Source organism: Scatophagus argus, chromosome 10 (assembly GCF_020382885.2).
Source record: "Scatophagus argus isolate fScaArg1 chromosome 10, fScaArg1.pri, whole genome shotgun sequence".
Lineage (NCBI taxonomy): Eukaryota > Metazoa > Chordata > Actinopteri > Scatophagidae > Scatophagus > Scatophagus argus.
In genome coordinates this window covers 5,689,833-5,702,636 of record NC_058502.1, presented here as the reverse complement: position 1 = coordinate 5,702,636, position 12,804 = coordinate 5,689,833, and the positions used below count along the sequence as shown (strand labels likewise).

General features: G+C 41.4%; 2 protein-coding genes across 30 annotated transcripts in view; one reads left to right on the top strand and one right to left on the bottom strand.

Moving 5' to 3' along the window:
• LOC124065945 (girdin-like) overlaps positions 1-6,079 on the top strand; it is a 61,902-nt gene extending 55,823 nt beyond the window's left edge. For 3 of the 9 annotated variants that reach the window (XM_046401891.1, XM_046401892.1, XM_046401889.1), the window contains 3 exons: positions 821-910; positions 1,304-1,563; positions 1,937-6,079. In XM_046401891.1, coding sequence (XP_046257847.1) covers positions 821-910; positions 1,304-1,563; positions 1,937-2,839 — 1,253 coding nt within the window. In that variant the 3' untranslated portion in view covers positions 2,840-6,079. The remainder of the gene's footprint in view (positions 1-820; positions 911-1,303; positions 1,564-1,936) is intronic. The other 6 variants (XR_006844517.1, XR_006844516.1, XR_006844515.1 and 3 more) reach the window with 6 other exon arrangements.
• Positions 6,080-7,555: 1,476 nt separating this feature from the next.
• The window catches only part of camk2g2 (calcium/calmodulin-dependent protein kinase (CaM kinase) II gamma 2), a 63,905-nt gene continuing 58,656 nt past the window's right edge, over positions 7,556-12,804 (bottom strand). For all 21 annotated transcript variants that reach the window (XM_046401895.1, XM_046401896.1, XM_046401897.1 and 18 more), the window contains one exon: positions 7,556-12,352. The gene's annotated coding sequence lies outside the window, so the exon portion shown is untranslated. The remainder of the gene's footprint in view (positions 12,353-12,804) is intronic.

The window sequence follows — 12,804 nt, the reverse complement described above, 5'->3', positions numbered from 1 at the left end:
CCGTTCCGAGATATTAAACTTTGCTTGTTTTGCACTGCGGGCAGCAGTAATGAGAATTGTGGTGTCATGTGTCACATCCAGGTTGTGTTGAGGTGTGTGTGTGTGTTTTATAATCCTTCTCCTGTTGAGCTGAGTATAATGTGCAGAGTGCCCTGTAGCATCTGTTGTAAGTCACCACTACTCGGCACTGGAATCCCACTCTCAGCTGGTTTTCTAGACATCATAAGAATTTTGTTAATTAATTCTTCATATTTATATATATGTTTTAATGTGGTGTCACCAATGTCCTGAAAACCAGTTTGAAATTATTTCATGGCCCCTGGTCTTCCAGCTGAAACCCTACAAACACAGCCGAGAACAAGGTCACATTGTCACTGATGCTTTTCTTCCCTTTCTTCCTTCTCAAAGCACTTCCACTGAGTTCTTTTTATTACTAATTCACTTAACTCTATCACCCTCTTTTGGTCACTATTGTCTCTAATAGTTCCCCCTAAGTTGGGTTGGTCCTTCTATTCAGGCGTCCTGCCCCCCCCCCCCCCCCCCCCCAGTAGTTCTTTGTTTATTCACTGGACATATTGTGGCTGCAGCCTGGCACTGAGCCACCCTTCCTGCCCCTCTGCCTGGCATGTGCCATCTGCTGCCCCAGCAGGAGACGCTCTGACGCTCTGTCAAACTGTTAGTGTGCACCTACATGTTATTCTTTGTGTTTAGTACATGTTTGTGTGGGTACCTAAGTGCGTGCGTGCGTGTGTGTTTGTATATATATATCTATCCTAACTGTGTATGTGTGTATTTGTCTTCCCTCTTATCCCTGACCCAGCCTCCAGACCTTCCAGTCTCCATAGCAACAGGACCACCAGTAGTAATAGTAACAATAACTCCCACCTTACTTCTCCTCAGGAGGGCAAAGGTATGATTCCCCCCCCCCCCCCCCCCCCCCCCCCGCCCCCAACTAACCCCTTGCCTTCCTCCTTTGCACCTTTTCCTTTTCTTTCATGATTTTACTCAAACCTACTTTGATGTGTCCTGCTGTGATAAGTGGGTAAAGTAAGTTTCAAGTCATCAGATGGATGGACAGTGTTTATAAATGAGCTACAACATGTTTTAGTTATGAAGGCTCAATAAGTGCAGATCTCTTCAGCAAAGCAAACAACAAAGCAGTATATTAAAGTATCCAATATATCTGGATGTATTGTTAAATTGTAGGTAGTGTACGAGTATAGTGGTTTATGGATGCTCCTCGGTGACTGATTAAAAAATAAAGTGAAATACAATAAAGATAACTGATTACTCTGTCCCACAGGCACGTTGAATGGCAGCCTCAGCAGGCCTCACAGTGAGAGCAGCGGAGAGTTCAGCCTGAGTTTGGATCAGGAGGTGTGGTCCAGCAGTGGCAGCAGCCCTGTCCAGCAGCCCACCTCCTCGCGCTCCTCCCACCAGAGCCCCTTGGGGCTGCGCAGGTCCCTCGACCCGTCCACCACCGCAGGCATTCCCGGTCAGACCAGGAACAATGAGGTTCTGTCCCTGCAGCAGTTCCTGGATGAGGGTATTGATCCTGCAGAGGTGAGGCCCCTAACTTATGTTGTGAATTGGCGTTATATAAATAAACTGAATTGAATTGAATTGAATTGAATTGAATTGATAACTCAGTTAAAATTGGTGTGCTGAATTGGTGTTATGATAATGTTCAGTCATGTTAGAAATTTCATGTTTCAGTCTTTTGATTTGTTGTTTTTGATGACCATTACTATTATTCTAAGCAAATTCTTCTAATTTTAAATTGTAAAATTAATCTTTCTTACAAAATTATGTAAAAGTATGTTACATGAGCACGTACAGATTTTTGATGTAAAAATAATTAAAAAATGGAATTTGACCTAAAAAAGAATTGGAAGATGGAAGATGTGATGCGGTTTGCCTGCTCTGTCTTCTGCAGTCTGGCAGTCAGGAGAACCTCACCGTAGACTCCCCTCGCCTCTCCACTTCTTCTGAGCATGTGCAGAAAGAGCGCATTACCACAAAGAGCCGGGGTATACTGCGCTCCTCCAGTGGGAAAGCAGCGCCAGTCAGCTCTGATCGTCCGCCGAGGTCCACTGGACAGCCAGGTCGCCCATCCCTTCGTAAGGCGGAGAGCACCCGTGTGAGAGGCTCCGTCCCGGTCCGCTCCAGCCTATCATCACAGGGCAAGGCCACGTCTGTCTCTGAACGATTGGACTCTGCTTCCTCTACGCTGCCCCGGGCCAGTAGCGTCATCTCCACCGCTGAGGGCACCACAAGGCGCACCAGCATCCATGACCTGCTCTCGAAGGACAACCGGCAGCCTGTGTCTGTTGATGCTGCTCCTCCCGTTGCCTCCACCAAGTCTACACCCAGTGAGTACCACCCCAACAGCACCAACCTTAAAGGACCCCTTCCCGCCACCACTACTTCCATGCCCAAGTCACTCAGCCTACCTTGCCATAGCTTGGAGGATCCCGACCTCTCCACCCTCGAGTCATTCCTCGGGCCTTCCTTCACTGTAGAGTCTGTGTTCATGGATTCCATCTTTAGTGAGTCGGCGGGAAAAAATCTCCCCTTCCTGTCTCTAAACCCCACCCTAGTCAGCAACATCAGTGGGCCTCCTCCAAATAAAACACACCCTCCTCCAGTCCCAAACCACAGTTCTATCCAGAACCAGTCCCCTCACAGTCAAATCAAATCAAATGGCCAAATGATATCCAGCCCTGCCAGTCTGAAAGAGAATAACGAGGGCGTTAATCCCAATGGTGTGAATAATTCTGACCAGTCACTGAGCCCAGAGGACAGCCAGTCTCTGTGGTATGAGTACGGGTGTGTGTGAGTGACCGGGAGTTTCTGCTGATCTTTCTACCAGACTTGATTTAAGAGAGGAGACTGACAGGGTGGATAAATGACCAATCCTCCACCTGTGCATGTATTTATTAGAGCACTATCTCAGTGTGGTGTATTTGTTTCATTTCTTTTCTGTTTGCCATGGTGCTGATTGGCCAATTGCTGTTTTTTTCCTTTTTTTTTTCCTCTTGTTCTTTTCTCTAAGGCGGGACTGTGATGAATGTTCTTCTGTCCAATGGCTTTTATCACATTATTGTTTCCTCATCATATCTGTTTCGCTGGCTAACACAATACTATTATCTGCAGTTAAGGCTTAGTTTTAACAAAAAAAAAAAAAAAAGAAGAAGAAGCAAACATCTTAAGAACAGAAATGGCTGTCTGACAAAGAGCTAAGCCTTTCCAGACAGATCTCATAGCAACAGCTTCTTCGTTACAAATCCAGATGAAAAGTGTTCAGTGTCAGATAATAGATTCACTTTCTACTTTGTGTTTGTTATGGTGTTTTGATGTATGGGAATGTGTCTTTTTCACCGCTTTTAACTCAGTTGCATCATTCGCTAAATTTCACGGCTTTGTCCTGTCACGCTCATTTTGATTGCTGTGATCAAAATGGTCATCACGTTTATCTTTTTTTTTGTTTGTTTGTTTCTATTAATGGTGTGTAATGTTTGTTTCTGTGCATTTGATACCTATTGTGTGTTTTCTTTTCTATATTAACTGGGGCATTTGCTCTGGTGTGGGTATTTACTGACCTCATGGGCTGGTGACAAAAATGATGAAGCTTCTTTCCCAAAATGATCTGAGGGAGGGAGGAGTTGGTTAAATGGAAGTTTACGATGAAGGTTGTAGAGTAGGGTGATTATTATATTGTAGTTGTAGGCAGTTCATGAAGGAATTAAAGGGACAGGGAGTCACTGTAGTAAGTTGATGAGTTACTTTAAGTGGTCAGATTGATTTGGGAATTGAGTTAACATCATTTGTTCTGGTTTCTGGAAACTTTATTCTTATCCCGACACACCACAACTTGAGAATAGATAATATTTGCTTATATGTGTCAGACTGATGAGATCTTGTACAGATTGTTGTAATAATTAAGTTATAATCAAAGACGAGCACTCCATTATGTGCCAATACTAGTACAGTAGCACTGTCTGCCTCTAGATCCATATTTATTTCTGCTTTTGTACTCTGTACTTGCGGTTTTGAAGTTACTTTATGGTATTTATCTTAATCCACAGTATATGCAGGTATAAAGTAAATGAAAATGTTCTTGTCACTGTCTACAGATGTAACAAACATTGCCTTTGTCCTACAGATGTGGAGGGCAGAAAGTCTAAAAGCAGGAGCGGGGAGCCGCAGCAAAGCTGCTAAACCCCGCCCCCACCACCCTCGTCTGTCTGCTACCATGCTGCGAGCGCGTGGTGAGTGAGTGTTGCTTGTGCGGGAGGAAGAGGGAGTGGGAGGGTGGGTTATCGGCCTTGTCTCCATGGGAACCTAAAACATGGTGTAACAGATGTCGTCCATCCTGCCGTGCACTTGCTTCCCCTGCTTCTCTAAGCCCAAACCTTCTTCGCTGTCCTGTTCGTTGCCCCACCGTCCCTGTGGTGCCAAACGCCTGCTCACAGACCCTGACAGGACCCTGGTCTGCACAGCATATGGGCTGATTTACCGTGTTGCTCCGAGTGGACGAATGCTTTGCCTGTTTGTGTCCCCAAATCCCCTCGACAAGAGGAGTCACCTCCATGATGCTTCTTGTGTTGTCAGTAAAGGTGACTGCTGAGTGTTTCCTTCTGGTGTTAATAAAATAGGTCCCTTTCTGTTCTCAGGCTGCTTGTTGATGCTGCATGGCTTCAGTGTAGCACTAATATCTTTCCCCCCTTCTTGTTCCCCTGACAGTGCATGCGGACCCAGGCTGGCTCCCTCTGTCTCCCTTTATAAATCACTGTCTACTGATGCAATTTCAAACTTTTTTCTCTCTCTTTCTTACTTTGTTGTGTTGTATTCGTAAATGTTTCTTTCAACCTTACCTCTATTTTCTAATCTGTCTGCTTTTCTTCCTTTTCTTACTTTTTCCACTCCTCTTTGCTTGCCTGGGACTCAGAAAGAAAGGTGGCCTTGGAGCTGTGTGTCTGAAGCCTAGTAGAGTTAATCTGCTGAGACCGTCTACAGTGAAAAAAGATTGTATCCCAGGTTCCTTTTTCTTCCCTTTTTTGTTTTTAAAACCCAGAACACTTCAGTAGAGAAAAGTGGCTTCCTTCTCTGTTTTGTTTTTCTTCCTTGAATCAAGGAAACAACAGAAAAATACTAGAAAATGTTGCAGTGACAATTTTTGTTTTGTTTTCTATTAAGACTAAAGCTGTGGCAGATTGCACTGCCATGTGTCTTTCAGTGTGACGGACTGCTAGATGTGCACTAGTCTCTGCGGACTACAATTGAAGTGCCAACGTTCGCACAACAGCCAAAAAGGGTGACTCCATTTTGGATATTCTGTACAACTTAAAAGACAGTCGGACCTTCTTCTGCCCAATGCTATGATCAGAATTTTTTTTTTTTTTTTTAAATAAATGGGCAGCATGCATATGCGCCTGGACAAAACATTTTCAAAGCATGTCAGCACCGGACATTTCCATCTCAGCCTGAATCACAATCTGCATGAAGCAATCAATCAGCCAATCACCCCACTTCCTTTATCCAATCAAAGAGGAGGGCAGTGTTCAGTGGGGATTTTACTTGCCAGGATGCCAAATGTACTTGAATGGGAAGCCATGGTGGCTGTGTGATTGGCGTTTGTTACCTGCCAGACATGAGGTGAAAGTTGTGTGATCTGAGCAAGACTCATCATTGGAGTGTTCCAGGTCACCTATATGACAGCCATGACGCTCTGAAACAGACTCTACTCACTGTTCATCGTAGCTTAAGTCAGATGTCATCACAGAACATTTATCACATTTATCGCTTTCCCATCCTGCTCTGAAACGCAAACAAGAAAAGCACACTTAAAGTTCATAAACTCCACGTAGTCATAGTGTTGTGTATGCATTTTCTGAGAAAACGCTCGGTTAAGAAATCTGACTGGAGTATAGGTGACCTGTGATCTACCCAGTATGTACATGGACGTGCAGATTTCTGTTGCTGTGTTGAACATGATGACGATGAAGAAACCCGATGTTTTCCTCCTTTTCCACTTTTACATAAATCCATTTGATGTAATTAAAACTCATCAAGACTACTGTGTACTCCGTTTGTGTTTTATATCTGAACATGACAGATGCAGATGTTCCACTGAAGGTACCTCGTGCTAAAATGGGACTGGGTGAGGAACCTTCATGTCCTTACAAGAGTGAAATATGATGGAAGAAAAGGTTCACTAGCCTCTACCAGTGTTGAGCACTTTGACCCTCCCTTTGCAAAAGTGTCTGTGCTGTTAAGTCTGTACTTCATTGACCATTTTAGCCTCTGAGCTGAAATGGATCAAACACTGCAGTATGTTGTGTAAGAAACTCTACCATTTTATTTCATTTCGAGAGCGCTAAAACAAATCTCACCTTGTCAGGAGAGATGGTGATTCAGTTCTGCGGCCATTTTTGACACATTTAAGGTATTGCATTACATTAAGAGGTGTCTCTGTTCCCACCTGTGAAAGTGGATGTGGACAAAGTTTTTGAGAGAGATTTGAGTGTGTTATGTTAGTAGTGTGTAATGAAGCTCTGAGCAGAGACAGGCAATTCTTAATCCACACCCCCAGATTATTTTCATTTTTTAACTGAATTTCCTTAAGACCTGTAAACAGACTTAATGAGTAAAATTGGTGGAGAAAATATTAATAATAATAAAGCTGTTGGACAACAAAGCCATCTGGATTCATCATGGCCACAGTGGTGATAGAGTCACCTCGGCGAACACACCAAGTCTGACCTGAGTGATGGAGGAACGCGATCACCATGAACCAGAGGTATGAGACCACTCACGTCTACACCCTCTTCTAGGAGCTGTAGTTTTGAGGATAGCTTTGTTTTTTTTTTTGTAAAGAATCTGTCTTAAAACAACAGTGCTGTACTATACAAGATATTTTATAAGAGTCCCAATTTAATAGTCTTAACACAAACTGCTTAAGTCTCATTTTTGTTGAATACGTTTTTGTACAAAACTGGCACAAGTTGATGACTAAAGATATGTTCCGCTGCTTTTACCGTAAGCTTGAAAAGATGCCACTTGCCCTGCAACTCCAGTACATCTCAAATTTAGGCTGAATTGTATTGATAAATAATATTTAGTGGCCTACAACAAGTGTAAAATCATCACAGTGAAGTTAAATCCACTTTTTAAACCCATAAACATCTAAATAGCTCATTTAAATTGGCTTGTAGTCATTAGGTACGTTTTTAGATATTTCAATGTTAAACTAGCCTACCGCTGAAATTTGATACATAAAAGCACTGAATTACCACCCAGCCACATACATACAGTTGCATGTTATCAGAGCACTGTAGCTTTTTGCTGTCCTTTGAAAACAACACATTTGATTAACCGTACTAGTGAATATCTTACCTGTGCTGTACAAACCACACAGACCCTTTAATCTGCAACACAAGAGAAATGGACACCAATGCTGAATTGCTATTTTTTTTTTTTTTTTATTAAATACTCTTTCATGTTCCAATAATAACAAATCTATGGAGAACAACCATCCAAACAAACACGTGACAGCTTTTAATGTATGATATTTATTAACTGTATGGTCATGCAAAAATCCAGCATCCAATTGAAACTCAGAAGAGTATAGATACATGTAGCCCCTTTCAGTATAAGGTTACAATGCAATAGTTTTACTTACATACAAGCTAAGGCTTTTGCTAATCTTTTATGCATTTTAATGTGAGATAACTTGATTTCGATATCTCAGACGGAGCCATTTCATAACCTTGAGGATGCAAGTAACATAGATTTCCATTTCTTTATCAAGTAAACAGTGAAAAATTACCAGAAAGTAGACATGCATATTTCTTCCATTTGTAAAACTGCATATATAGTGTTGCGGTTTGTGGTTTTTAAACTATCCCTTTCCAACTTCTGTTTTAAATATTTCAAGCATCTTTTCTTCCCCTCAGTTCAGTCAGGTACTGTTTTAATCTAACATATATTAGACATCTGCACAAGTATTTGTGCAAATGTGGAATATATAGACTTTATTTTAGTTTTACACACATTTGCATTTTTAAAACAAAAATGTATATGAATGAAAACAACAGACACCAAGTTACTTTACCTACTGTGAATCATCTTTCCTTTGTAGGTGCAATCAGCCCAAAGTTATTCTGTGTAAAGTTTATATTTGGTCACATATCCTATATACATAATTGACTCAAAAATCGATACCCTGTCATGTTACGTCACACCGGATCTCAGTGACAATTCAGCTGAAGCAGGGAGGTCACACTGTAGAACTAACATGGAAGCAAAGACGGCCCACAAATGAACACAAATTCTGACAATTTAAGTGTCCGACACACCAAAAAAACTGTTTGTCAGATCTATAAAAACAAATCACAAAATCAAGTTGCTAAAATTGGATTGGTGAAATTACAACACCAAAGTTCAAGATGAAAAGATCAAACTTTAAAATTAAACATTAACTTCAAAATTACCTTTCAGAAAGACAAACCACAAAAATGAATGCAGATGGTATTCAAAATAAAACATGATAATACTGAGTATTCTGAAGTAATTAAACTATATAAGATTATTTGTAAAATAAACAAAAAAAAAACAAAACAGGCCTTTCTTTGCTTCCATATCCTTCAGTGAGACCCAGCTCAGATTCACTGTCCAGACCCTGTGCAAAAATATGTGCGTTTTGCCACCATGTCCGATGTTAGACAGTACAGGGTTTGTTGAGCAGCTGGATCGCTGCAGACCATCAACTGTGCTCTTTAATGGGTTAGTTCATCCAAATTACAACAAACGTTTTCTCACGTACCTCTACATGTAATACTCATGGAGATTTAGTTTATTTTTTTTATCATTATTATTATTTGTGTATTACAGGTGGAGGCAGAAATCTCAAGAATATGTCGAAATCCAGCAAATAAAACCAAAATTATCTGCATGGCAAAATAGTGGTAAGTGAGAAACTGTTGTTTTTTTTAAATATATATATAAATGTGCTGATGACTAAATTTGACTGATCAGACTGAATAAAGCACTACAAAGAAACAATTCAGTCATCAGCTGAAGTTACTGAGATGCATGATGGGAAATGAAGAATAAACAGCGCAGTCATGTGGATGGTTACACTGTACAAGAGAGGTTCCCAACCCTGGTCACAAGAAGGCGCTGAGGGCCCAACAGGTGGGTGAAGTCTGAGGACTACAGCGTGCCAGCAGTCGTATTTCATTGGTCTACTGGTCATGAACTTCACAGGGTACTTTTCACAGCTTTTTCTGTGAAATCGGTGGTAGTTTTACTTCATCAGCCCTTTAGAGATTATCCAAACCAAACAAAGTGAAAAGATGGACTTGCTCACCACTGACATGACATATGATGAGGGGCCATGAGTAGATAATGCCTCATTTTAAGGTGTGATAAAGATTGGGAATCACTGTTATACAACTGAGTATGAAGAAGGATAAAAGTGTGAGTGAACTCGCTGCACCAGCTGGCCAAGTCCAAGGGCTCAACAGATTCAGGACTGACAGATTTTTACAGGTCATAACAGGAAAAGCACAGGTGGAACAACATCAGTGCTGACTGCGAGTGTCCCAGAGAGCAAGAACAGGTTCTCATGTCATGTTTACACTTGTGCTCTTCCTGCTACAAGTCAAAGTGTCTGCTGTTAATGTCTTTTCTTTGTCTTCATATCAACTGATGAAAAATGGAAATTTAAACTTGATCCAACCTGTAACTTTGGCAAACTGACCTTGCAGCTGGTTGTTCTCTCAGATCAGTTTCCTTCCTTTTTATATAACTTAAACGTAAAGTTTAACTGCATCTTACTCTTCCAAACATCCCTATGACTGTGTGGACACAAGCACACGCACACACACACAACAAAAGAAAAGCATCTTGTCAGATGAGTGGCATCAACAGACAAATGGGCCAGAGCCAACAACACAAACAGAACTACTCAGAGCCATAGACAACATCACATCATAGTTTCAGCACTGGTTTCACAACGTGTAGTCTTAGTGATGCAAAAAGTACGTGTGTGTGTGTGTGTGTGTGGGGAAGTGGGTGGAGGGGGAAACAGTTTTCATAGCGTGTCAGATATGTCACAGCACTCAGAAAAGACGCACAGACGGTTGGTAAACAATATGTGATGATTTGAAGCGTCTTCAGAATTCCAGCTTTTAGGTGACCACAGCGAGTACAGCGTGAGTTAACTGTGGAGCAGCGCAGCACAGAGACGACACACACACACACACACACACACACAACAAGCCTCACCCTCCTCTGCCGGTACAAAGCCACACAAAGTTTCAACGACACTGTGGGAAAAAAGGAAAAACCTCAGAGATATGTTTTGTCCTCTTTTAAAGGGAGATTCTTTGGCCCTGTGTGCTTAGGTGAGTTTGTAAAATCTAATATAATTAGCCACAGGTGTGTATAAACTGTTTTTGTCTTGCGACTTCAGCATTAGGTGTGTTTACTGATCAGCGAGGGGATAAAAAAAAAAAGTTGTGGCAGCAGTTCCAGCTTAATTATTTTTGATAGTTTCAGCTAAAACAACTCATAAACATATCAACATCAAAACATTAACCACTACAACAATAAGGAACGAGAAAAGGACCAAACCATTGATTGCCATCAGCGAAGGTCCCACAGCCCTCGAGCCACCATAGCCCTCTTCCCATAATGCCTTGTTGTGTCCAATCCCTTTTTAACATGCTTTTTTTTTTTTCCTTTCTTTTAAACAGTGCCAGGACTTCACACAGAAGAACAGCAAGCCAAGACGGACAACATACACTTTTTTTTTTTTTTTTTTTTATAGAGAACACACTCAGAACAAGAGACAGGCAAAAGGTGGGGACATCGTCGACATCATCAGCTAAGACAGTGACGAGGGCTCACAAGAGTGACAGATGTGGAGACAGTAAGAGGCAGGAACGACGGAAGAAGAGGAGAAGAGGTAAGGTTGAAGGGAAGGATTTTGGCGAGCGTAACCTGAAGTTGCAGAAAGATTCACTCCCTCAGAGGGGCGAACACAACAGCATCGAGTCTTAAGTGTCTGTGCAGAACAGTACGGGCCATTAGATCGTTCAAATAATTCATGCTTCACGTCAAAAAGTCACAAAAAAAAGATGAGAGAAAAAAAGAAGTAGAGAGTGAGTGCATGCTTTCAGATATAGGTAGTTCTGAGATGCGAGGAGCTTTAGACTTTGACCGATGGCGCCTCCCAGTGTTCGACTACAAACACTGCAAGGCAGACAAATGGAGACCCTCTGCAACTTCAGGATGAGCTGGCGTGAATGTTGTGTCTAAAGCTCAAGAGAGGCTCAACCCTAAAAGCTGGAGCACAGGGACCGTGTGTGTGTCTGTGTGTGTGTGTGAATATATGTGTTTGTATTTACACCTCGGGACCTCAAAGCCTCAAAAACAAAACAAAAACCAAACACCCACTCTTATTCTAAACTGTCACCCCTACACCCTGAAGGTAAACCATGTTTCCCCTTTTCACTCATATAAATATCTATTTATACACAAATCTATTAAATAAAATCCCCTTTTGATTAAAAATGACTTTTCAACACAAAATACTTTGAAATACATAATAAAGATTAAAAGCCAACAGCTTAATAACACATAATACAAAAAAGACGAAATAAAAATAAAGGTCCCTTCAGTAACGCATCACAACACACAACCCCAGTGTGTACAGATGCTCAAACCCGACACATAAAACAGGTGATAAATCCTGATATGAAGCAGATATTAGCTGCTCCCGTTCCCATAAACCCCCATCCACATTTACCTGCCAACTGGATGGAAAACAAACCAAACTTCTGTTAGACCTTCTGCTGCTCTCTCGACACAAAACGAGAGAAATCACATTTTTCCACATATTGTACTCGCCGCCGCAGTCCCATTAACGTGTGTGAAGTGTACAAGTTCTGTTGTTAGATAGATATGTATATATATATTTTTTCAACATGTTAATACTTTTCCAGACAGCAGACAAAACAAAGACGGGGGAAATAAAGGCCATGGGAGGAAAAAATGACCAGGACAGCATCACCCCTGTGTCGCCACCAGAAGCATGCACCATCTGCAAGAAGCCGGGCAACATCACCTAGCTAGGGTTGGACTGGATTGGTGTGGTCGGTCACTCATTTAAACTTTTGAAATATGCTTTTTTTTTTTTTTTTTTGTCTTAAATTTTATCACGTATTTTTCCCAACATTTGTGTTTTTACAGCTTTCCGAGCAGCCTCTTCCCAGCCAGGATCCAGGCACCAGTCCGACCACGGAGAATAAATGCTCCCAACTGCTTTAGAGTTCAGGCAAAGCTGGAGAAGGAAAAATACAACCGTTAGTGTGCAAAAAAAAACAAAAGTCTTTCAGGAGTGGTTTATGTAAATTTAACAAAAAATAAACATTGGGCCTCATACAAGAACATTTTTGTATTCTTATTCTGACTTTTAACACTTTTGACAAATCATGTTTATACTCCAGGATTCATCAAAGTCTCTTAATGACACAAACTTGTAGTAAACTGCTTATTTCAGCCTGATGAATGTCACCTGTTCACGAGGAGGAGATTATTTCATGAGCTTTGATCATTAGCATAATCCCAAACTACTATGTAGGGCTGTTGCTCTCTCTTTTTGTACAAGTTTCAGCCACAAAAACATCACAAGGCATTTTCCGAATTAACCAAACCTGTAAAACCCTCAGCGAATCCCAAATAACCTGCGCAAAGAGCTTTTACAGTCAACTATAATCTTTCAGTGCAACAAGC